General features: G+C 42.7%; 1 protein-coding gene and 1 long non-coding RNA gene across 2 annotated transcripts; one reads left to right on the forward strand and one right to left on the reverse strand.

Annotated features, from left to right (window-relative positions):
• The first annotated feature begins 4,540 nt into the window (after positions 1–4,540).
• On the forward strand, positions 4,541–11,209 carry LOC123398157. The gene is made up of 4 exons (XR_006610088.1): positions 4,541–4,633; positions 4,748–4,889; positions 10,503–10,768; positions 11,117–11,209. It is a non-coding gene; the product is annotated as an uncharacterized LOC123398157 (long non-coding RNA).
• LOC123398156 (senescence-induced receptor-like serine/threonine-protein kinase) lies at positions 4,709–11,782 on the reverse strand. Its single transcript, XM_045092660.1, has 12 exons — positions 11,109–11,782; positions 9,715–10,214; positions 8,183–8,318; positions 7,941–8,012; positions 7,783–7,854; positions 7,626–7,697; positions 7,242–7,387; positions 6,869–7,137; positions 6,427–6,553; positions 6,084–6,152; positions 5,811–6,000; positions 4,709–5,247 (listed from the first exon to the last, which is right to left on the reverse strand). Exons 1-12 carry the CDS (start codon positions 11,780–11,782, stop codon positions 4,857–4,859), a joined length of 2,718 nt encoding a protein of 905 aa, XP_044948595.1. The 3' UTR covers positions 4,709–4,856.
• Positions 11,783–26,760: the final 14,978 nt, after the last annotated feature.

Here is a 26,760-nt window from a genome sequence, read left to right on the forward strand (position 1 = left end):
GTTGGCTGCAGGATTGTCGTAGGTGGGGAGCTTGCCGCCGAGGATGTCAGCGACTACGCGTCCACGCCTGCGAACCGCACCACGTCGGCTGGGCCCATCGCTAGCCCGGGTGAGGTCGTAGGCGGAGTTGTACTCGCACTGTGCAGCCTCCATCCGGCGTTTGACAAACATGAGGGTGTTGGCTTCCGCAAACAGCTACTGGCGGGCCGTCTCCAGCTCGGCCCTGGCCGTGGCTGGGTTAGCCATTGGCGCGATAGGGGTCCTCAGCCCCTGCAGCGTGGAGCGGAGAGGATCGGAGGGGCCAGGGCGAGCCATGGCCGCGGCCGTGTGCACCTCGGCTCTGGCGCGATCGGGGCTCGTGGTAGAGCTGGTGACCATCACCATCGCATGGACACGAGAGCCAGGGGTGTCACCTGAGGCGGTCGATCCCGCGAACGATGGCAGATTGCAACAGTCCAACACCTCGCTGAGGTACTCCTCGAATGCAGGAGCATCGACGAGCCACAATTTGCTAAAGAGCTCACAAAGAGCGTCGATGACGGACGGGGCAAGGCTAACGCACGTCTCGTCAGAAGGAGTAGCGGTGTAGCATGCATAACAGGCAAAGCCGGAGCTCAAAGCCGCGAAAGCCTCCGCGAAGGAGAGCTCCACGGGCGTGCTGATCAGCCCAGACGAGGCGCGTCTGGTGGAGTTGGTGAAGGGTCCCGCCCTGAGCATGACTCCGGCCAGCACCGCGGCCGGCCCCACAGTGGGCGTCAAGTGTCGTCGTTTTCTTTGCACAGATGCCATGAGGAGGCTAATCTTACGTGGTTGGGACCGAAAGGACGCCGTCGGGCTCAATAAACAGGATTAGGTACGAGCAATGCGAGACACACGAAGTACCCAGGTTCGGGGCCCTCTTTGGAAGGTAACACCCCTAGTCCTGCTTGAGTTGGTTGATGATCCGGCTGGGGATACTATATGCTCCTTGAGATGTATGTGTCCGACCGACCCCTTGCATGGGGCTGGGCCATGTGGTTTTATAGGCCACCCCCTGGCTTACAATAGGAATAGGAGGTACTAGGTGGGATCCGGCTGGCAGCCTCTGGAGCCGTCCTGGGGGCCCTCCGACCGGAGAAGTATCGTCGCAAGTGGGGGCCCGCCGGCTGCTGGATCTCACCTGGAGCCGAGGCCCGCCGACCGAGCCTCGCCATTGGTGCGTGCTCTCCACGCCGTGGCGTGCGCCGCACTAAGCATGTCGCCTTGCGCAGTCGGCTTCGGTCATCGTACGACCAGTTGCACTGTTGCCTATGCTAGGGCAGGTAATGGAGTGGACGGGGGCATGCTCGTCACTGTGCCGTCTTGGCTGGTCGTAGTCGGCGATGATCAGTGATACGTCCCCTCCATTGTAGCCTCGCGCGGTCAGGTTGAAGGTACCCGAGGTGATGTAGATGTACCCTTGGTGATGATTCCCGTCACGTAGTTTGTGAGGGTGACACGATCGGAGCTGACCCGCCGGCTGGAAGGGGAGGTAGACGAGTTGGATGGGGGAGTAGCGTCGCCTGAGCCGGCTCGGCCGTGCAGCCGGCCCCTGGGGGAGCGGGTCCCCCTGTATATTTTTTTTTAAAAAGGAGGGTTCGTGGAGTCCTTTCTTTTGGCCTACCCTAGGGTTATCCCCCCGTCAGAAGTGATCCGCAAATTCAACCACATAAGGGTTCAAAGCGTTTTGAAAATTCAATGTTGTCTAAGCATTATTGTTGTTCATGATGTCACTTGAACTTGGTTCTTATTTGAGGTTGAGCTAATCATGTTAGTTTATATTTGCTATCCTTTTTAGTCTTTCTGTCGTGATATGGCATTGTCCAGCTAGATGTATAGATGAAAGTTCACTCTTAATGCTATGCAAATAAAGTTATATAATTTGCGCACACACACATAGTCTTAGGACCTAGGGCCCCATGTCGTTGAGTTCGTCCTAGGGCCTTACCGAACAAAGGGACGACCCTTTATACTCTTAGTACTAAATTTAGTGTCAAGTGGTTAGCTTTTGTGGTCTTATAAACACGCTAACCGTATAATCCCATGACATGTTGAACTTGATGATATCTTGCTTCTCGTATAAGTGAATGTTTCTTTCTCTTGAACTAGAAAATTCAATGTCATGTTGAATACATGTGCTGATAACTTTTTTAAGGTGCTCCATACTAACTTGATCATAACCTGCTTGACCAAAATGATAGGATTGACACCCTCGCGTCAAGGCGTAGCCCCGATTTAGTCGATGGTAGAAGCCCTCCAGTTGCTTAGGATAGCTCGAGGTCAGAATCGTCAGTTTGCCCGACATGCTTTTAATGCCTTAGCGTGGGCCCTTCAGACTACTTGCAACAAAATGTCTATTGAAGGATTGTTTCCTTCTCGCCCACTTAATTGCTCACTTAGTTTCAAAATAAATGTTTCAAGCTTAGTATAATTTTATTTTAAAAGCTAGTACAAAATTAAGACACTTATTTTGGAACGAATGAAGTGCATTTCCAAACGATGCCTATTTATTTAGCCATGTCATCCTCTGAGGAAGAGGAATGCCAGTGTTGTGATGAGAATGTCTTGCTCAAGATCAAGCAACTTCACGCTTACCATAGGAGAGCTCACTCATAATTGCATTGACCTGCTTATCAGACTCAAGGTCCCTCCTGATATACTCCTCCGCTCCAAAATAAGTGTTTTAAGCTCAATATAATTTTATACTAAAGCTATTATAAAGTTGAGACACTTATTTTGAAACAGAGGAACTACTCTATAAGTACTACTAGTTCTTGATGCATTTTATTTTCGATGAACTTGGTTTGTGATACGTCATAACTATGTCATGCTGGCCTGTGTTGGCTTTGATATCAATTGGAGGAATTCAATAATTTCGGAACGTTAATGTTTTTTGATGATCAGTTTAGTGACGTGAAGATGTTAATTCTAATTGGTAAGCATGTCAACCACATGCTTAGTTTATCTCCTTAAAAAGATAACACACGTGTCAACTAAACTCGTCATCCTCGTATCATTAGAATTTTCATCGAAAACATTTGATTTGACATGGATAAATCCCAAACGTTCAAGATTTATCATTTTCGTAATTTAAAGTTGGAAACTTCTTGTGCTTGCTTTCTAAAATGTGAAACTATTTCATGTTAAGATCAATTCTACTTCCTCTGTCTCAAAATAAATGTCGTAAATTTAGTTAAGCTTCACTTATTTTGGAACCGGGGGAGTATGAATCTGCAATATTATAAAATTCTATGAATCTGCAATATTATAGTCAATTCTGTGATATATCACTGTAATAAAATAATTAGTCATTGAAATTTTGAATATACACTCGCAAATCGTGGGCCCTTACATGACTATTTTGCAGCTCATGTCAAAATGCATTACATCATTAGACTTTTCTCATGTCAAAATGCATTACATCATTAAACTTTTTTCTGAATGGTATTTCATCATTAAACTTTTTATTGAACACAATAGACATGCAATCGTTCATGTAAATACGCATACATTCATCTTTATAAATGCACAGGCGCATACGTGCATATCTTATCTTTATAAACAATTTCGAAAGACCGAGTCGATATATTATTTTGAGATTACAAAATCATCATAGACGTTTCGCCGTCGACGAGAACGTCTCCTTTCATTGAATGCGTATCAGTGAAAATTTTAAAATAAATTCATGAATAATTGGAGCACCAAGACTTAAATCTTGATGGTTGACGATATCATTATCGTTCTAATCATCCAGGTTGGTTCGCATTTCATCATTAAACTTAACAAATATTCTTTTCAATTTTTCTAAATTTATGAAAAGTTAATTTCTGAATTTAAAAAAAATGGAGCCTGAGATCCATTAGCAATTTCCGAGGGAACACAGGATATAGTATATCCGATATTTTCCGTAGCATTCCTGCGCAGTCCGCACCAATGACAGAAAAAAAATATTGCTTCTCGCTCCCCTCCTTTGGGCGTTGGCTTGCCAGTCGCCAGCGTGAGCGATGCACGCCCTGCGGCGGCGCGACCCATGCGCTACACAGCCTCCGGTGGCCATCGAGATCAGCCAGCTCCCCTCCGATTCCCCGCGGCCATGTTCCCCCATCTGGTGCTGGTGGCGAGGCTTCGAGTTCCTGTCACTGTTTGCAGTATCGTATCCTTGTCTATGTAACTAGGTTACATCACAACCTGATTCGTCGAATGCTTCGAGTTTTGATCCATATCCATATGTTGCATTGTATGTTCCGGCATGATTTGACCATGTATTGGTACGCACTAGATGGCCTAACTCGGGCTCAATCGAATTCCTGACACTTTAAGCTGTAAAATCGCGAATTGCAGGTTCGAATCGTGTGTGCTTCATATTAGCAACCAAGAATTCATCTTGTTTCGTTTTTTTGTTTTTGTCCTTAACATTGGACGAGTTGTCATTCATTTGCTTGCACATGCTCCTGAACAGAACTTTGGTATGTATGCAACAGGATATTCTGCTGGAGAGAAGTAACAGAAAATACAGATCCGGGTAATCTTTTCAGCTTTACATATTGCTCCAGTTTGCAGAAGAACTTCCACATTTGGAAGTGCCAATTCTGACATCCTGTTAAAAGTTTTTCAGGTAGTCTTTCTGATTGACCTTTGAAATACTCTTAAGACATCACCTACATAGCTAAAGTTTCAGACATGCATAGTTATAAGGGATACATAATGCATGGTATATTATATGTCACAGATACATCCCTCAAGTTGTACAGACTTATCAAGGACTCCATTAGACAGGCATACAGGTCCATGAAGACACTAATATTTAAAGAGTAATTTCAAAATGGATGACTTAGGTCTCATCTTCCTGATGCCACCCAGCTGATCGACAGGTCAGCATTAGAACCGACTTGTCTAATGTTGCTTTCAGTTGCACGTGCTTCTTCCAGTGCTAGAGCGTCTTTTAGATGAGAGACCACCATACTCATTGTTGGCCTCTCACTAGATGCCTCTCTTGTGCAAAGCAGTGCTATGTCCACAACCTTCCAAATAGAACTGAAGTCATACTGACGGTGTAGTCGTGGATCAACTATAGTCTCAATATTGCCCATGATAACCTTCTCCTTTACACGCTGCACAATATGCACATGGGTCGGTAAGATTGGAGGTTCACCAGTGACAATCTCTAGTAAAACCACTCCAAAGCTGAAGACATCACTACTTGTGGTGAGCCTGCCGCTAACACAATACCTAGATAAGAGCAGTTAAACAAATGTACCTGGTTAGTTGGTTTCGTCAAAGCTATTTGAATTTTATTCAATTAAGTAGAAAATGAAGTAATGCACACACGGTCCAACAATGCTTGGTTAGCAGAATTCATATACAATCACCCTTTGTTGTGCAAGTGCAATCTAGTTCTGCTTTGGGCACCAAATCTGCATGATGTTATATTTTTATTTTATGATGTAGCAGGCATGGTTTCCTTTTCCATTTAATGTACCATTTGTTAGAATTTCCACATTTGTTTACTCGTAATATTCAATGAGTGTGAACCTAGAAATTCCGTACACAGCTTCAGTAATTGCGAGGCAGGACTATAATTTCTGGGGGGGACTTTAATATCAATTTGGTGTCTAAATCAAAGACGCTTGCATGTACATGAATTCATTGCAAAGATCTGATTGCCTACCATGAGGCCTTTATTTAATTAATATAGCATCATTCAATATACATTTTTTTCTGACGGTGAAGTGTTTTTTTTACTTCCTAATAACTTTATACATGATTATAAGGGAACAGGTAAGAAAACAAACTCTGGATCGATGTAGCCTAGAGTTCCTGCAGCTGTCACAGATATGTGACTTTGTGCCAGATTGATGTATGACTTGGACAATCCAAAATCTGAGATCTTGGCAATCATGTCATGTCCTAGAAGAATGTTGTGGGACTTCAAGTCTCTATGAATTATTGGTAACACACATCCCGTGTGCAAGTAGTCCAAACCTATGTAAAAAGCACGTTATCATATATTTCTTGTGCATTTAATAGCAAAAATCAAGAAATTTAGTGTTTTCTCCAAAGTATACCTTGGGCAGCTTCAAGTGCAATCTGTGCTCGATCACGCCATCCCAGTGTCTGAATAAATGTGTTTCTGCCTGAAGAATCACAATTGAAGTTGTAAAACCTAACGATTTGTCAGGTTGCAACCACAAAGTGATTGGCATCATCATCTCCACAACAAACATGATTATTGTGACACAAGATGCATTTAATGTAGGCTTAAGATCATGTAAATAGTTTTGTACATTGCATGATTTCTAAAGAACAGCGATACATAATCTACTAATTATGGTGTTTTCTTCGGTAAAGGCATTTCACAAGGAAAAGGAAGTCCGGCATTATAAATTTTGGAGTTTGCAAATTACGAACCTCTTAAGTTATCATAAAGACTTCCATTGGGCATGTATTCATAAATTAGAGATAAATGGTCCTTCTCAGTGCAGTAACCGACGAGCAAAACGAGATATCTATGGTGCACAGTTGTTAAGCTTCCAACCTACAAAGTAAAATCAAACTAATTTAGAGTTTGAGACCCTCCAAAAGTGTTTTTAGTTCTGAAGTCAGTTTCAAAAATATAGTCGTATGAAACTGATGGAATCATTGCCCCTTTGACCTTACAACATTGGATATGCATTTATTAATTCGATGCCATTTAACTTACCTAGTGATCTAGAAACTACCCCTAATGTCACAGATCTTTTCAGTATACTAAGAATAACATGAAAATTCCTTGGAAAAATAAATATATATTTTGCACAAGAATGCATACTTATGTAACTTATATGTTATATACTGTAGATTAAAAAAATACCTCTGCTGAAAACTCTTCCATCCCTTTTGCTGTTGCTGATGTTGGAGAATGCAGCTTCACAGCAACCTGAGTACCATCTTTTAATTCACCATGGAATACAGGCCCATAACCTCCTTCACCAATGCATGTGGAGAAATTATTTGTTATTGCAACCAACTCCGCATATGTAAATTCACGTCTGTCGGATGTGTGTACGTTATTGCAACCAACTTCATGACTTTTTGGACATTGCAGATTAGCACATCCCAGTAGCACATTTGGAACTGTATCTTGATAAATCATGTGTTGCAGCAAAAAGTTTTTAAAAATAATAATTAGAATTCGTATCCTGAAATAAACCAATTTTGTAGGAATTAATAGGAGATATATCTACCTTGCTTTCTGCAGAAACAAAACACTGTCAACGTACATGCCAACAATGCCACTATCACCACTAGTACTGCTACGACAACTTTGAGGAGTATGCTTTTCTTCTCTGGCGATTTTCCATTGCATGGATGTCCATTCATGGCGTCATACCTAAAATTACAGAGAATTTTTCTCTAATGAATTGGATGAAGGCATATATGGATATTCCAGAGGGGCAGCTTACTAGACATCAGAGTCTAAAATTGAACACTTAATATGTTGCCTTTTATTTCACCCCAAATTTGTAGATGTTGCATTCCAATTCGTACAAGTTGGTCTCAAGGAAGTCTGCTTCAAAATTGTATCAGCATCTATGGAGCAAAGTTAAAGAGCAGGAAGAGGTCCTAACCTTAAAGTAAGTGAGCCTGCCATGCATAAAGCTTCAGGAAATGGACTATCAAGATGATTCCCCGATAAATCGCTGCAGGAGAAAAAAGACAACAAATCATCCCTAATCAATCTTTATGGCTTAGTTGTTTCATAAACAGTCAAAGGATAGGACTTACAGGACACGAAGGGACGATAAGTTTGTTAAAGAATCAGGCACTGCTCCATATAAGTTATTGAATGACAAATTCCTGAATTAGATTTTGAAAACATACCACTTACTAACAGAATTTTGAGTTATTAACTTAGCAATGATTTTGTTGCAAGTTATACTCACAGGTATTCGAGTGATTTCAAAAGAGAAAATTGTTCAGATATCACACCTTGCAAATCACTGTTGGACATGTCCCTGAAAAAATTATGTACTCTGTTGGTGCTACTATCTTGGAGAAACAATGTGGTGGATGATTTAGAGTTATTAGGGTTTAAGTCTGGATAATCTCACACACTTAGAACCAATATTCAGTATCATTTTACTAAAATGGAAAATTGTATGAAACAAATTAACTATAGACTTACAAAGTTTTAACTCTTGATGTGACTCCATCACTTTTACATGTCAATCCAATCCATGTATATTTTTCAGGTAAACATGGGTCGCCCATCCAGTTCTTCTTAACTTGGTACTCAGTTTTGATATTCATCATTGCTTGAACTAAGTAGAATAAAAATGGCATAGAACAAAGCATGACATTAGTAAGTATTAGTACGATAATATAAGTTGACAACCCTATTACTTTTTAAACTGAGAAAAACCCTATTAATTTGCAATGCATAAGCATGAATATTTTAACATGGTAATCGTGTGTGAATTATATGTGATGTTTCTCCTTTTATTCCATGGAATATACTCCCTCTGTTCCTAAATATAAGTCTTTTTAGAGATTCCACTGTGGACTACATACGGATGTATATAAACATACTTTAGAGTGTAGATTCACTCATTTTGCTCCGTATGCAGCCCGTAGTGGAATCTTTAAAAAGACTTATATTTACGAAGGGAGGTAGTACATGATATGTGTGAAGTATTAGCAGTATATATAAGTTTTGTATGCAGTATGCACGAAATGCAATAGAATAATTGTAAAATTTGAGAAGTGCATTTGCATATTTACATATGTTGCTGGTTGTAACCCCTTGAAAGAAGGACTAGAGGGTCCTGATTACAGTAATTGATAAACATGGAAACTGCTAGGGGCAATTACTATTCCTGAGTAGAGAGGCATGTCCCTACCCTTTACCAAATAGAGTCTGAATTTTTTGAATGAAGACATGAAGTACATTTAATTTATGTGCACCTAATTAGGATAAAAAATCATTTGCAATAAAGAGAAATAAGTAGTTCAAGAAGCTGGATGCTAGAGATGTATCTTGTGCACAAGTGTAAACATATTGGTTTAAGTATCAAATAAGCATGAAAATTCTGAAAATTACTAGCCACATTTGGTGTTTCAAGTTTTAGTTTGTTCTACATAAAGAGTAGAAAAGGTAAGAACATTCTGACAAGTCATAAATAAAAAGGAAACTTTTCTTCTGACATACTGTTAGTTTGAATTTGAATTTTAATTTTAAAGCATGACACCACACACCATGAACTAAATATATAACTTATTTGTAAGGAAATACATGTTTATCTGATACCTAGCCAAAAGTTTTTTCATTGTGCCCAAAATTGGCTTTCGTACTGGATACCTGCAATGTTGATGTTTGCAGATATTTTTTTTTGAAAAATGATGTTTGCAGAAATGACTTTATATCTTAACTTTGCGAGTGCACAAAGAATTATCTGTTATTCTTTTCAGCAATCTTTGGGATGATGTGAAGGTATAATTCGTAATGGTGGGAACATGCTCTAGCAATATGATCAACCAGACATTTTCCTAAATCTATTTGCCCTTTTTTCAGGGTAAGGGTTCTTAGCTGTTTCACTTCACATCTTTGTGTTTATCATTTCGCTTCCCACGCGTGAAAATGGCAAAGTGTGACTTCACAATTATTGTGAACTCTTCTCCGTTGGCTGGAAATTTTGGGAGATTGAGATGTGTACGCACCATCTTGTGTATCAGTTGCAGTATCATCATGCTGGATGAGGTAGTATATCTCGTATGCATTTAGCATGGGAGGCAACACAGAGGTGTTGGTAGCGATGATGCGCACATTGTAGAAACCACTGTTATCTGTGAATGGAGCTGTGGCATTTGAATAGTCCGAAAAGAGATAGGCCGGGGTGATCGACACATTATCTGGCACCCACAGGAAGCCATTGTAGTATACATCAAATGCCCGCAGCTGTTGCTCCTGAAAATCGGTATAATATATGTTGAGGTAGTACCCAGGAAGTATTGTCGCCGGCCAGCCAGAAGGAACTTCCCATGACAAGTTAAGAGGGGTGGAGGTGGTAGGCGAGGTGACGGCAGTTTGGAGCACTCTAACTGGCACCTCAAATGGATCGGTTGAATAGCGTTTAATTTCACTTGTTGTAGATAGATTCAGCCACCCTGAGGTACCTTGTGATGGCCACCACAAACGATCGTAGGGATCATCCGGATATCTGCAGAAGGACAGACAAGTTAATGCTTTTGTATATCTCTATATGTTTATGTACATTATTATGCTTTCACAACATCTGAAGTAGCAAATTGTACTCCCTCAGATTCATATTAATAGTCGCTGATTTAGTACTTGTACTAAATCAGCGACAATTAATATGGATCTGAGGGAGTACTTATTTTTTGTGTACACAGTTTCTACAATTGATGTCAACCGCACTACCTAAAAGTTTACATGTAAACTGTGCTTAGTGGTTACCCGTATATGTCATCTGAATAAATGCATGCAGGTTACTAACTTTGTCAAATTCTCCGCCTCGATTGTAAGCTCAAGGTATACATGTTTTGATAATTAATTTGATCCCTAGACTTATACAAGTGAGCTTTAATCTTATTTAGAATGTTGGATCAATCTGTATCTCATTTTTGAACTTTTGATCGTCATGTAAAATCAGTGGAGCATTATCGTTATTCGTAGATATGAACGAAGGACTTCAGTAATACAATGTTTGGAAAGCTACAGTGCACAGTTGGTTTTTCCTCATCTTATTCACAGGTACAAGTATTGTTCAATGTTTAGTATATACTCCCTCCTTTCCTAAATATAAGTTCTTTAAAAGTTTCTAATATAGACTACATACAAAGCAAAATAAGTGAATCTACACTCTAAAACATGTGTATATACATTCGTATGTAGTCTGTATTGAAATATCTAAAAAGGCTTATATTTAGAAACGGAGGGAGTAGTACTTACTAGGAACTACCTAAAAAGGCTTATATTTAGAAACGGAGGGAGTAGTACTTATACAAAGCCGGGGGGGGGGGGGGGGGGGGGGGGGGGGACCCTTTTTCAGTACTTACTAGGAAAATGTATTAGTCTCTGAACTTATTATTACCTAATTAGGCTGCTTGCGCCAAGACTGTGCCGTTCCTGGAGCGCGATGGACTGATTGTACATGGCTGCTGGGTACAATGAGCTCTTCATCTTCCTCATCTCCATTGATGACACGAAGGGAGTCCCTCTGCCAATATCTATTAAGCAAACTGATACTGAGCTCGCCTCAGCTACAATGATGGCCTCAGCAACGTAATTCATAGTCGAGCTGCTAACGCTGATCCGGTCCCAGAAATGGAGCCCCATGTAGACATCAAACACCAGCGGCGACCTGACAAGATCACGTTCCTTGCCATCATAGTTTCCGTGCATGAATATTGCCCTAACGAGGTACTTGTGGCCAGCTGTGGCACGAGACAAGGTGTAGCAGTTCCGGCCTCCACCCGGGAAGCTTCTAAGGTTCAAACTTGACGTGAGCAGTTCATGTGCATTGTATTCTGCAGAGATGTTGTGGTTCTCTCCTGTGTTTATGTATCCATCGTCCGAAGTATAGTTGAGACCTATTTTGTTGTCCAGGTAGCTGGATCCACCTGGAAGCCCACAATCTATGTTGATGAATCCTTCACCTGCACGACCAGCGAACGAGCGCCAATTTGCACTCGACATGTTAGGTAAATAGCAATGTAACAGGGGTGGCCCAAGAAATGAACCAAATTTAAAAGTGAGCAGATCCATGTTTCTTTGTGATTATTTTAGTAATTGCTCTAGGAGGCTCTGGTGAGGATTTTCATTTTTCCAAGCCGCCATGAAATTTTCTTTGAATTACCTTGTGAGTTAGTAGAAGTAGAGATATGCATTATGATTTGATTTGCATGATATGATAGACAGCCTGACATGATATTGTAGCAGTTATCATTTTATTTTCCAAATTAGACATGGTATACCTGGAGTATGACATTGGTCACAACTCACGACTATCAAAGCTGTATGGTCATGCTCTGCTCAACACTCACAAGAAAGATGCAGGCATGGTGGCAAAGCCATGGGCATGTTGTAGATCGATCACGTGGTGAAGCCAGTGAGCTACTAATTGAGGCCTCCGCTCCAGGAGTAGCTGCAGGGTTGCACCGAACGCATTGACTAGCGGCTTGTAGGCCACTTTTACGGAGTTGCAAAAGTGACGCTCCATGTGCTCCGCATCTAGATGGAGTTGGAAGTTGAAAAGTGGGAGTGGAGGCCTGTTGAAAAGGCTCTAAGTATTCAAAGCCGACGAATCAAGCAACCTATGCAGGAAAAATTCATGGACGGATAAGTTTAACATAATAAGAGCATCTCTAACAGCTGCCCTATATAGGGCAGCCTCTTTTTAATTATAGGGCAAGCAAAATCGAAATATAGGGCAGCAAAACAGCAGTCGTTTTACCATCAGCCCAAGATAAGGCAGCACCCACCCCAGCAGCTGCCCTATATAGGGCGCGGCTGCACAACAGTTTACTTCTATTTTGCTACATCTTTGCATATATATCTCATAAAAAATATGATAAATAAGATAAAATATAATTCAAACAAATAATAATTCAATAGTACTATAGGTGCCATAGACCACCTCTCCTGGGACCGGTGGGTGGAAGCTGCGTCGCCGGAGCAAGCCTCTCCTAGCTGCTGTTGCCGTCGCTAGGTGTTGCAGGCGGCCAAGGGGAAGCGTACGAGCGTTGTCGGGGTCGCGGCGGCGGCAGAATCGGCGTCGGTGCCCTGGATTCGTACAGCAACGGCAGATCGACGATTCCGGCGGGGGCGAGGTGCGGGAGGGACCGGCGGTGGATGGGCGGCGAATTTTGGGCAGGGGCACGGTCTACGGGCGGCGGATTTGCGGCGGCGGCGGCGGATTTGCGCCGGCGGCGGAGGGGGCGGGAGAGACTGGGAAATTTCCGGGTGGCAGTTGGGATGCGTGCGCGCGTCGTTGGGAAAATAGGGCAGCCACACAAGTGTTGTATATTTGCAACAGTTGGGCCAAATTTAGGGCAGTGTTGTAAAAAATATAGGGCAGTTGATGAAGATAAGGCAGCTGTTGAAGCACGATTTGCCTCTTTTCTGTCCTATATGACAGTTTTTATGCCACACTGCCCTATATAGGGCAGCTGTTAGAGATGCTCTAACTTACCTGGGATAGGGAACGAGAATACCCCTCCCTCCTCGAGGTGCTCCTGCGGGCGTCCCCGGGAGGAAACCCAGCGCCCCCCCCCCCCCCCCCCCTCTCCTCTGTCCCTCCCCCTTTGCCGTCGTCGAGGGCGTCATCGGCCGAAGGCCGCGTGGCCTTGGCGGCGGCGGGGTGACTTTCTCGCGCGCGCAGATGGGGGGCTTCGCGGGGCGCCTCCCCTTTGCTCGGTGGCGTCGGCCGGCCCCGCCCCACCTCCCTCCCTTCTCCCGGTGCCCAGTGGCCGCCGGCGCCGCCCCCTCCCCTCCATCCGTCGGGGCTCCGGTGTCCTGGGGCGGGCTGGCGGCTGATCTGGCCTCCTGCCATGTTCTAGTTGGAGGTGGTTGGCGGGGGCTACGAGTCTGGGATCCCCTGCTCAGATCCGGTGGATGGTGTTGGTAGGCGGTGGTTGGGGTGGCCGGCGCCCCTGATAAGGCGGTGATGATGCGGCTGGTGTCTACGCTACTCCGGTGTGGGATGGCCGAGCTTCGGGCGGATCTGGCCAAGGCGTGGAGGCGCTGGTGCTGTGGTGGTGGCAGATCGGCTGCGGCTGGCTTATCCCGGCGTCGTCTCGTCTGTAGGCGGTCAGTGTCGGCCTTCGATCCCTTCCCTTGTCGCCCGGCCGTTTCTTTCGTCAAAGGGATGTCCCTCTCCCAGCCGCCGTCCATCGCTCGTCTCGCGCCCCGTGCAGCAGGACCAAGCTTGTCTCGCGCACCGTGCGGCTGGACCGACCTCGTCTCGCGCACGGTGCAGCAGGACTGACCTTGTCCCCCTCTGCAGGACCTAGCTCGTCTCGTGCTACGGGTTGCACGACGGGTCGATGGAGGACAACGCTGGCCGATCTATTGGGTCTCGGTGCTGGGGGTCTCCCAGGGGTGTGAAAGGTGGGACCTTTTCGCCCGTCTCTTTGGTTGGGAGTTGCGGTGGGTCTCGGGTGAGGTGGTGCCAAGGTCTTGGATACGGGGGCGACGACTCTGGTGGCGGTAGCGCGGTGCTCTTGGGCGGAGGACGTGGCTTGGTGCTGCCCGGTGGCCATGGTCGTGTGGGCGATGTGGTAGCCGGGGTGTGGCGTTCGGTGGCGGTGAGTGTTGGCCGGGGTGAAAACCTGTTCTATCTTCGATGGACCGGCGGCGGCGAAGATCGTTCCCTTTTTGAAGGCGTCATCGCAGCTATCATTGCTCGTCGTGTGTCTCCAGGGGAAACTCCGATTATTGAATCGGGCGGCAGCGGCGTTACGGCGTCTTAACCTTCCTGAAGGTTCCGCCTTGAAGCCCACGGTTTGTCGTAGGTGTCTTCATCTCTTCACGGTGGCATATTCACGGTTGAAGTCCCCGGTTACTCTCGTAGAGCGCTCAACGCCTTTGTATCTTACCTTGGGTGTGTGTTGTGGTGGCGTGCGTTTGTACCGGGTTGATGATGGTCGTTGCTTTTTATATAAAGCGGGACCAAAGTTTTTTTCGATAAAATTCATAGGCATACAATACTCAAAAATTCCTATGAAGTTTCTGAATAAAAGGAGCCATTCAAATGCTAGTTCACGAATTCAAATTAAAACACACATAGTTCATGAATTGTAGCAAAATAAACAAAAGACTTCACAAAAGCATAGTTCATCAAGAGGCAACGAAAGCCATGAATTGAGCATAGATTTTTCTTTTCGAGAGTACGCGAATGTGTACCATATTTTTATAAAAAACGGACTTTGAATTATAAAAAGACTACAATTTATTGCAAACAAGCGTAGTGCAAGACACCACATCAGGACTAGTCCTAAGACAGCCATCACCGACGACACAACTACAAAGAATTTAGCATAGATCAATCACCCCTATTGGGAATTGCACTTTCCAAGCAAATCTTCAAGGATGAAGGCGGTTTGGGCACTCCCATGGTTACTCCACGAGCACGATGCCAATATTATTTTGCCATGTCATCCCACCCATTGCTATCCACCAACATGGGAGTTTGCTATCACTCCTTTCTCTTATCCATCTATGCCTTGGCGGCGATCCTAAACCTCCCCCCAATGAGGGCAAGCTTCATATCCTTCGCCCTTACCTTCCTCTTTTTGGCAGCTGCCATCACTTCAGCCTCTCCTCACATGACCTCCATCCATCTTCTCATCCTCTATGCCTTTTGTTCATCCATGAACTCGTGTATCTATCATTTCTTTCATGTATTCTTTATACGTGCTACACAGCACACCAAAATTCTTGTTCCTCTGCTTCTCCTTTTTGGCCACCACACAATCATGATGCATGGTACGCCCAATTGCACAAATTTAGGCCTCAACAATATCAAACCCCATCCCAAAGATGCATACTTTCTCTTTGGCCCCCTTTGATTCTCCGTTAGCTCTGCCACTAGGCGTCAGAGTCAAGGGATTGCAGGGTGAGGCCGACTTTGAGGAGGATGGGGATGAGGCTAGGGGTCACCACAGACGTTAAAGGGTGCTTCCCTCTCATTGCCAATTTCTTCTTCTAACTAGGCCATCCATTGGCAGGAGAGGTAGCAGTCAGGTCAATAGCGGGAACTGTGGGAAACACACACTGCCCAACCGGGGCAGCTTGACCATGATTGCATCCATGAGTGCCGCCTTTTCTATGATCGTCAGAGTTGGAGCAAGGGGGAACCAATGAAGGGGGTGCGAGGAAGGCTTCGTACTCCATTCTAAATAGTGTGGTGGCCCTATGTGGCAAAAACCCATGCTGCGCAGGAGGCAAAAATTTATTTGCCTCGCTGAGGGATCGAACCACGCCCACCCGTATAGGATGGATGCCAAGGACCAACTTAGCCAAAAGAAGTTTAGGTTGAAGATGTAGAGTCGTCTGCTAATTAAATAGTCATGCATTCCTCCTCCGTTGTATCGTTCACACCAAATTTTGTACATATCCGATCTAGAATCAAGAAGCCGCCCGAACAATTCATAATAAGAGGCTAAAGAATGGGTTTTGTTTTGGTAGAAATATTGAGAAAGAAGGAATTAACTCATTGGTTATATGGGGGGAGAGAAGGTTAAAAAGGAACATATCATATTGCATGCGAAAACTCATGCACTTGAGTACGTCAACAAAAAAAGATCGAGGTCGATGGAGCGGACTGAGAGGTTGCGTTCGGGCTGTCTGTCACTCTGCCGAAACGCGATAGACAAATTTGGAAGCCCGGACAATTTTAAAAGAACAGGAACATATTCGTAATTCGTGAACAAAATTTTAAAATTGTGATTCATTTTTTGAAAATGAGAGCATTTTTTGAAACACGAACATTTTTAAAAAAATTGAAACAAAAATTTGAATATGGCAACATTTTTCAAAATGTGAACATTTTTTGAATCTGTTAACACATTTTGAAACCGTGAACATTTTTCAAATTTTAAAACATGAAAAAAAATCAAATTCGTGAACAAAATTATAAAATTATGAACGTTTCTTAAATTGTGAACAAGTTTTCAAAGAACATGGACATATTTCTAATTCGTGAATATAATTTTATAATTGTGATTGGTCTTTTGAAAATGAGGGCTTTTTCTGAAAACATGAACATGTTTTGAAATTTCAGAAAAACCAATTGAAAATGGAAAAAAAAATCGTATCTGTGAACAAATTTTTAAAAATCTAGAACATTTTTTGAGAATCTATAATATTTGTTTAGAAAGAAAAAAATTCGAATTTGAAGAACATATTTTTAAAACACAGAATATGTTTTGAAAATACGGAACATTTTTTGAAAATTGATAACATAATTTTAAATTGGATTTTTTGAATTCGAAGAACATTTTTTGAAAATACAAAACATTTTTTGAAAATTCAGGACATTTTTTTGAAAAAGCAACAATATTTTCCAAATTTGAAGATTTTTTAAAATCTAGAACATTTTTTGAAATAGAAACAGAAAAGAAAAAAGGTACAAAAATATAAAGGAAAAAAGAAAAAACCAGTTCAGAAAACCTTCTAGAAGTTTCTCAAACCCGGAAAAAACCGACCGGCAACTTCTTGGCTAGGTGGATGTTGGAACTATAAATGGGACGGTCCATTTCCGAACAATCGCTGGGTGCGCCTGTGCGAAGCCCCGACATGGCAACGCAGAGAGAGGCGAATAGGCTTTTCCGCCAGCCACAGCGAACCTGCAAATGGGAGCTCTTAGTGGGCGCCTTAAGTTGGGCCTCCCCAGGGAACACTTCGACTAGCGAACTCGTGCAAAAAAATGACTAGCTACAGGATTCGAACTGGAGATATCCATTCCACATCCGACCTCGCTAACGACTGGACCTATCGCACTTAATTTACATTTTATAGCCTGAAATATTTAATAGCACTGTCATAGTGCTATTTATTGATACATAACCATGTACTACATCTGTTAAATTTTTTGGGAAAAAGTCGTGAAAACCGTGACAAACTTGAAAAAAGATCATCAATTTTGAAAAAGTGCTCATCAAATTTGAACAAAAGTTTGTATATTTAAAATAGTTCATCAATTTTGAAAAAGGTTCATCGAGATTGAAACACTGTTCATGGATTTACAAAATAAAACTAAAATTTGAAAAAAGTTCATCAATTTAGAAACAAGTTCACCGAATTTAGACAAAACATTCATCAAATTTGACAAAAGTTCACAAAATTTGGAAAACGTACACCAATTCTTAAAAAAGTTCATCCATTTTAAGAAAAAAGATCATTGATTTGAATAAAAAAATCCATTAATCTTTTTAAAATTTCATCAATTTTTAAAAAGTTCATCCAAATTAGAAAATATTCATAGATTTTGAAATAGTATTAATCAATTCTAAAAAAAATAAGTTAATTTTCAAAAAAGTTCATCTATTTTGAAAACAGTTACAATCTTGAAAATAAGTTCATCGATTTTGAGAAAAAGTTCAAAAAATGAAAAGAGTTCATCAAATTTGAAAGATAAGTTCATTAATTTTTAGAAAAGTTCATCACTGTGAAAAAAAGTTCACGACCTTCAAAACAATGAATTACGTATTTTGAAAAGAATTTCATCTATTTGAAGTTCATCGGAGTTGGAAAATGTTCATCTCGATTGGAAATTTTTCATTGATTTTGAAAAATATTAATCAATTCTGAAAAAGTCAATCAGTTTTCAAAAAAGTTCAATGATTTTGAAAACAGTTCATGATTTTTGAAAAAAACTCCATCAATTTTGAGAAAAAGTTCAAAAAAATGAAAAAGTTCATCAAATTTGAAAAATAAGTTCATCTATTTAAAAAAAGGTTCATCAATATGAAAAAAGTTCACGAGTTTCGAAAAAATCAATTCACGAATTTTGAAAAGAAATTAATCTATTTGAAGAAAACAATTACAAATTTGCAAAAAGTAAAAAGAAAATAACAAAGAAAAAAAACCAGAAAAGAGGAATGAAGAAATGAATAAAAAATGTGTATGTTATCACACCTAGTGAGCTAGTCGGGTTGGTTACCTGTTGATCACATACAACCAGCGACACAAGGTTTGAATCCCATCTCGCTTGGATTTTTTGCAGTCTTCTTGAAAGTTTAAAAAACAGAAGAAAAATATAATATAGGCCGGTCCGTGAAGAGCTGCTGTAGGCGCCCGTTAGTAAAAAACAGTAGAAACCGTCACCTATATCGTCAAATAGGGATTGCCGCTGCAAATACCCACAGCGTGTTTGGTAGTTTATGGGAAAAGGACTGGGAAGTTGTGAGAGAGAGTTGGCCAAGGAATTTACTTGGGTAGTGGATTATTTAGTCCCAATCCAGCGTTTGGTATTGGCTGGGAATTATTTATGGGAATAATTCTCATGAACAAAGAAGGAACAAAGAAAGGAAGGATATGTTACGAGAGATGTGCTCCTATTTGACGTAGATTAGAAAGTAGTTAGCATTGGCCGGTTTGTTTAGAGGAGAAATTATGCTGCCGCATGCATTTAGCTAGTTTGTTCGTAGTTGTTTTTTTTTGCTTCTTGAGGTGGGCCACAAAATCAGTAATAATATGTTTTTAGACATCAACTCCCATTCCTTCGCTGAATTACCAGGCCTCCCGAGGGTAGAGATCGATGGGAGTTGGCCCTAGTAATTCCCCTTCCCCTTCCCTGATTAAATCCCAAGTCCTTGAACCAATCAACAGATTTTTAGTCTCATTAATCTTAAACTCCCATTCCCTACCTCCAACTCCCCCCAACCAAACACGCTGTGAGTGTTGCCTTAGATACCCACGCATAAATTTGGAGGAGACATGTAATGGTTCAAAACTCCTTGTTCAGATTGTTTTGAGTGTGACTGAAGTTCCCTGCAATCTCCAGAACAACTGTAACGCTTCAGGTATGTTGAATGTTGATTTCGATCAGATACCCAAAAGTACTTCCTCTGTCAAAAACTCTTTTATATTATAAAATGGATGAAGTAGTTTATTGCTTTCGCTATAAACCAAGCTTGGTCCCCTTTTTATAAATACTCCCTCTGTAACTTAACGCAAGACGTTTTTCGATACTGTCATAGATTCTTAAAGCGTATTGTAAAAGTTAGAAAAAGTGAACGGTAATATAATTTTGTTTGTTTATTGCTTCCACTATATATAGTAACTATGAAAATTTAATTTATTTTTCTCTTTCTTTAGTCTATACATATCTACTTTATCATATATAAAAAATACCATGAAACAATTGTTCTACGGTTTACGCTTAAAAGAACTTTGATGTAGATTTAATATTAAATTTGTGTCATTTATTTTAGAACTGAGGAGTACTTCTAAAGAAAGAAAAATACACTGTACACGGAGCAAAGTTGTGCACGTACCTAAAAAATCCGTATCGGAGTGCACATGTACATGTAGGAGACTGGCAGCAAGAAAGATCAAGTGAGCTGTGGTGCACCCCTTTGATCTACCGAAGCTCATCCTTTACCTCGAGACGTATGCACACTGTGCGCCCGTCTCCACTGGACCTCAGTTATATAGAGCAAGTCACCTTACAGATTCTCGAGACGAGAGGGCCTAATAGCATGCGGATCCCTTATATCCGTCCTAAACTTTTGGACAAATCATCTGATCACTGATTGGTCTAAAAAATCAATCCAATCAGACCTTTTAGACGGACCTGAATCATTCGTATTGGCCGGCACCTACATATCCAACCCAAATATGAGGCGTATATGGGGAGTCCGGACACGTTCGCCACGTCAGAACCAACATCTTCACTTCATTGTAAATTGCATTAAATCCACCCTGCAGATTAGCCGGATCCATTTTTTGTTTTCCTCTCTTCTTCTTCCTCACGTCGTCTGTCTTGCAGCTCCGTTGTCGCGCGCTCTCCGCCGCTGTTTGTAGCATGTGCCCCACCAGCTCTGTGAGAGAAGTCTTCTGCCCCGTCCTCGCCGCGGAAGACGTCGGCGGCGGCCCGGAACACACCGCGGTACGTCCGAAAACTCTCTGGCTCTGCCTTGCACTGGATGTGTTCGACACAATGTTTGATCGGATTTTTTGGTCGATTATTTAAGGGAAACGATGAATTTTGATGTTTTGTTCGCCGAGTAGTATGAGGGAGCTTGGTCAACTGATTGAAGATGTGTTATTCGACTCATCGGATTCGAACGAAGAAATGGACATGATCATGCTCATGATCATGCAAGATCAAGATGATTTTGAAGCACGTGGAAAACAAATTAAAATCCCGAAAGATTCAAGATGCCGTTCAGATTATGAACTTTTTGAAGATGCATCAGAATCTCCAAGATCATCATGTGCATACGCAACTACTCAATGATTTGATGAAGCATATGTGGATCCATAATAAAAGTCAAAGAGGAGATAATTGATTGTGCATTTTAAATAAATTTAATGTAAACACTATTTATGTTCGTTATTAACATTTGTTATTTAGGTGTGACATTAGTTTGTGTGCTCGATATGAATGATTTTGCATGAATTTAGAAGTTTGAATATAAGATATATAAATACAGGAAGTGACATATGAAAAAATCGTCGAGATACGTTCACGAATATATAGGGACCGAACTTGCTTTGTCCGGTTGTAAATGCTCTAACAGAGCGCATACGGTAGTCAGAGTTAGTGGTCGCGATAGCGAAAGTAGCCCGACTCGTGAGTGGTGAGGAACTCTCCGAGAATTCTCTGGATCTCTTCGAACAGTATTAGCCCTATACTTTTCCGTATAGGAAAACTATACCTGTTTGACGGTTGACCCCGTCCAATATTCTTTTCTATACCTATAAACTACATGCTCCACTTAAATAAAGAGAGACTAATAGCTACAAGCGGTCAACTGCCAGGTGGATTCACCCAAACACATAGAGAAGAGCAAGCGCGTCGTTGCCTTGCACGGTTGCACCGGAAGGACGCAAAATTCAAGAGACTTGACTTGTGGGCAGCCTGGTAAACCGTGGATTTCTTGGTTCCTACTCCCTCCGTTCCTAAATATAAGTCTTTTTAGAGTTTTTACTAAGGGACTACATACGGACGTATATAGACATTTTAGAGTATAGATTAACTCATTTTGCTCCGTATGTAGTCACTTAGTGAAATTTCTTGAAAGACTTATATTTAGGAACGGAGGGAGTAGCTTGCATGAAAGAAAGTGTAACACGCAATAATTTTTTCCACCCATCTGGACGAACCTATGGTCAATCGTGGAACTCTAGAAGCACCTAGTAGCTAGCTAGCTGCCGTGTTGACGCCACCACCGTGGAACACACGGGTTTTTTTCACTGTTCTGATCCGCGAGGTATAACAAAATCACATAATAAATCTGATTTGAAAAAATTTCACGATCTAACCTTTTTCGAAACGCCATAATCTGTGGCGTTGCTGCCCCACTATGCAACGGCAGTCTACTATGGCGTTGCTGCCCCATTATGCAACGTCAGTCTATTATGGCATTACTGCCTCATTATGAAATGCCAACATTACTGGCGTTGATGCCTATGAGTGACACGCCACAAGCATTGGCGCAGGCCTGTGCACGTACCAGGCAGGCATGCAGACAGGAGGGGACTGCATGCATGCATGCGTCTCTGTGTGCACTAGTAGAAAACAGGGCTATCGTTCGGCCCTGGCCAACCCATTAGTCCCGGTTCTTCAAGAACCGGGAAGAATCGGGACCAATGGGGTGTATTAGACCCGGTTCGTGAGCCCAGGGGGGCGGCCGGGGCCTCGTGGGCATTGGTCCCGGTTCGTGTAGAACCATTTGTCCCGGTTCGAGCCACGAACCGGGACCAATGGTCCTCGCTGCTGGCCCACAACCATTGGTCCCGGTTCGTGGCATGAACTGGGACAGAAGGGGTGGCTTTAGTCCCAGTTCATGCCACGAACCGGGACAAATAACTTGCCTATATATACCCACCGTCGCGGCAGAGCACTCCACAGTGCTCTGTTTTTTCAATCCGGCGAGGAGAGGGCATTTGGGTGCTCTAGTTCACCTCCTATGCACATGAGGTGTTCGATGAAATGCCCGAGCCACACTAGTTAAGCTTTCTCCTCTCGAAGCTCGACCTAGGAGCTCCATTTTTTTTCGAGATTTGTCTAGATTTAGGGGTCCGTCACGCCCCGTCCCCGTTTTCACCGCCGTTGATCGCCCGCGCCGATCTCGTCGTCGGCACCATCGTGGTGAGCCTCTTGTTCTTATCTTCTTTGTGATACTTGTCTGATTTTCTTACTTTAGATAGATATTTGTCTGATTTTCTTAATTTTGACACACATAATTATATGTAATGCACGCAGATGAACCGACAATGGATGTATGGTGACAGACACACCTCCGAGTACATTAAGGGCGTGCATATTTTTCTCGAAGTGTCTGAGGCAAACAAGCAGAATGGTTTTATGTGTTGTCCATGCAGTAAATGTGGAAATATGAAGTCTTACTCTGACCGGAAAATCCTTCACACCCACCTGCTTTACAAGGGTTTCATGCCACACTATAATGTTTGGACGAGGCACGGAGAAATAGGGGTTATGATGGAAGACGGCAAAGAAGAAGAGGACGATGACAACTATGTGCCCCCTGAATACGGTGATGCTGCAACGGGGGGAGCTGCTGAAGATCAAGAGGAACCAGACGATGTGCCCGATGATGCTGCAATGGGGGAAGCTGCTGAAGATCAAGAGAAACCAGACAATGTGCCCGATGATGATCTCCGCCGGGTCATTGTCGATGCAAGGACGCAATGCGAAAGTCAAAAGGAGAAGCTGAAGTTCGATCGCATCTTAGAGGATCACAAAAAAAAGTTGTACCCCAATTGTGAAGATGGCAACACAAAGCTGGGTACCGTACTGGAATTGCTGCAGTGGAAGGCAGAGAATGCTGTGCCTGACAAAGGATTTGAGAAGCTACTAAAAATATTGAAAAAGAAGCTTCCAAAGGATAATGAATTGCCCGACAGTACGTACGCAGCAAAGAAGGTCGTATACCCTCTAGGATTGGAGGTGCAGAAGATACATGCATGCCCTAATAACTGCATCCTCTGCCGCGGTGCATACCAGGATTTGAACGCATGCCCGGTATGCGATGCATTGCGGTATAAGATCAGACGAGATGACCCTGGTGATGTTGACGGCGAGCCCCGCAGGAAGAGAGTTCATGCGAAGGTGATGTGGTATGCTCCTATAATACCACAGTTGAAATGACTGTTCAGAAACAAAGAGCATGCCAAGTTGATGCGATGGCACAGTGAGGACCGTAAGTAAGACGGGAAGTTGAGAGCACCCGCTGACGGGTCGCAGTGGAGAAAAATCGAGAGAGAGTACTGGGCTGAGTTTGCACGTGACCCAAGGAACGTATGGTTTGGTTTAAGCGCGGATGGCATTAATCCTTTCGGGGAGCAGAGCAGCAATCACAACACCTGGCCCGTGACTCTATGTATGTATAACCTTCCTCCTTGGATGTGCATGAAGCGGAAGTTCATTATGATGCCAGTTCTCATCCAAGGCCCTAAGCAACCCGGCAACGACATTGATGTGTACCTAAGGCCATTAGTTGAAGAACTTTTACAACTGTGGAATGGAAACGGTGTACGTGCGTGGGATGAGCACAAACAGGAGGAATTTAACATGCATGCATTGCTGTTTGTAACCATCAACGATTGGCCCGCTCTCAGTAACCTTTCAGGACAGACAAACAAGGGATACCACGCATGCACGCACTGTTTAGCTGACACCAAAAGTATATACCTGGGAAGCTGCAGGAAGAATGTGTACCTGGGCCATCGTCGATTTCTTCTGACCAACCATCAGTGTCGAAAGAAAGGCAAGCATTTCAAAGGCGAGACAGATCACCGGAAGAAGCCCGCCATGCGTACCGATGATCACGTACTTGCTATGGTCAATGATTTACACGTAATCTTTGGAAAGGGTCCCGGCGGACTAGCTGTTCCGAGTGACGCTGGGGGACACGCACCCATGTGGAAGAAGAAATCTATATTTTGGGACCTACCCTACTGGAAAAACCTAGAGGTCCGCTCTTCGATAGACGTGATGCACGTGATGAAGAACCTTTGCGTCAACCTGCTAGGCTTCTTGGGCGTGTATGGGAAGACAAAAGATACAACTGAGGCACGGGAGGACCTGCAATGTTTGCACGAAAAAGACGGCATGCCTCCAAAGCAGTATGAAGGTCCTGCCAGCTACGCTCTTACCAAAGAAGAGAATGAAATCTTCTTTGAATGCCTGCTTAGTATGAAGGTCCTGACTGGCTTCTCATCGAATATAAAGGGAATAATAAATATGGCAGAGAAAAAGTTTCAGAACCTAAAGTCTCATGACTGCCACGTGATTACGACGCAACTGCTTCCGGTTGCATTGAGGGGGGCTTCTACCGGAAAACGTCCGATTAGCCATTGTGAAGCTATGTGCATTCCTCAATGCAATCTCTCAGAAGGTGATCGATCCAGAAATCATACCAAGGCTAAGGAGTGATGTGGTGCAATGTCTTGTCAGTTTCGAGCTGATGTTCCCACCATCCTTCTTCAATATCATGATGCACGTCCTAGTTCATCTAGTTGACGAGATTGTCATTCTGGGCCCCGTATTTCTACACAATATGTACCCCTTTGAGAGGTTCATGGGAGTCCTAAAGAAATATGTCCGTAACCGCGCTAGGCCAGAAGGAAGCATCTCCATGGGCCATCAAACAAAGGATGTCATTGGGTTTTGTGTTGACTTCATTCCTGACCTTAAGAAGATAGGTCTCCCTAAATCGCGGTATGAGGGGAGACTGGCTAGAAAAGGCACGCTTGGAGGGGAGACAATAATATGCAGGGATGGATATTCTTGGTCTCAAGCACACTGCACAGTTCTACAGAACTCTACCTTGGTGACCCCTTATGTCGATGAACACAAGAACAGTCTGCGCTCCAAACACCCGGAGCAGTGCGACGACTGGATTACATGTGAACACATCAGGACTTTCAGCAGTTGGTTGGAAACACGTCTCAGATATGAAAACACTATTTGTGATGAGCTGTACTCATTGTCCACGGGACCATCTTCGACTGTTACGATTTGGAAAGGATACGAGATAAATGGGAATACATTTTACACGATCCCCCAAAATCAAAAGAGCACCAACCAAAACAGCGGTGTCCACTTTGATGCAGCCACCAAGAGGGGAAATGACACATATTATGGTTACATAGTAGACATATGGGAACTTGACTACGGAGTAGATTTTAAGGTCCCTTTGTTTAAGTGCAAATGGGTCAATCTGTGAGGAGGCGGGGTACAGGTAGACCCATAGTACGGAATGACAAGAGTGGATCTCAACAATCTTGGGTACACTGACGAACCGTTCGTCCTAGCCAATGATGTGGCACAGGTTATCTATGTGAAGGACATGTCTACCAAACCGAGAAAAAGAAAAAATAAGGAAGCGAATACATCATATGATGAGCCAAAGCGCCACATAGTTCTTTCAGGAAAAAGGGACATCGTGGGAGTGGAGGGCAAGACAGACATGTCCGAAGATTATGAAAAGTTTCATGAAATTCCTCCCTTCAAAGTCAAGGCTGACCCAAGCCTCCTGATAAATGATGAAGATTATCCATGGTTACGGCGCAATAAGGAAAGGACACAAGCGAAGAAAAAGTGAAGACTTTCTCCACAACTATTATGATGATATCATGCCAACTTTCAACCTTTTTGTAGTTCATTTGAAATGCATGTTGTAACAAACAAGTTTCCGTATGAATATGCATGTTTTAACAGACAAGTTTCCGTATAAAATGCCTTTGTAACAGCCTTAGAACTGGTACTAAAAGAATCAACTAAAAAGCTTTTATAAACCTCTAGTATTATTGAAACTAAAATTATATAGAATTTTGTTACAAACTTTAATAGCAAAAAGAATTATCATAAAAGAAAATAAATAAGTATTTAGTATTTTGTTCAAAACATTAAAAGAAAAAAGAATTATCATAAAAGAAAATAAATAAGTAATTATAATTCTGTTACAAACTTTAATAGCAAAAAGAATTATCATAAAAGAAAATAAATAAGTAATTAGAAACCACTCCGAGCCCCTCTCGGCTAGCGA

This window comes from Hordeum vulgare, chromosome 5H (genome assembly GCF_904849725.1).
Source record: "Hordeum vulgare subsp. vulgare chromosome 5H, MorexV3_pseudomolecules_assembly, whole genome shotgun sequence".
In the NCBI taxonomy this organism is placed as follows: Eukaryota; Viridiplantae; Streptophyta; class Magnoliopsida; order Poales; family Poaceae; genus Hordeum; species Hordeum vulgare.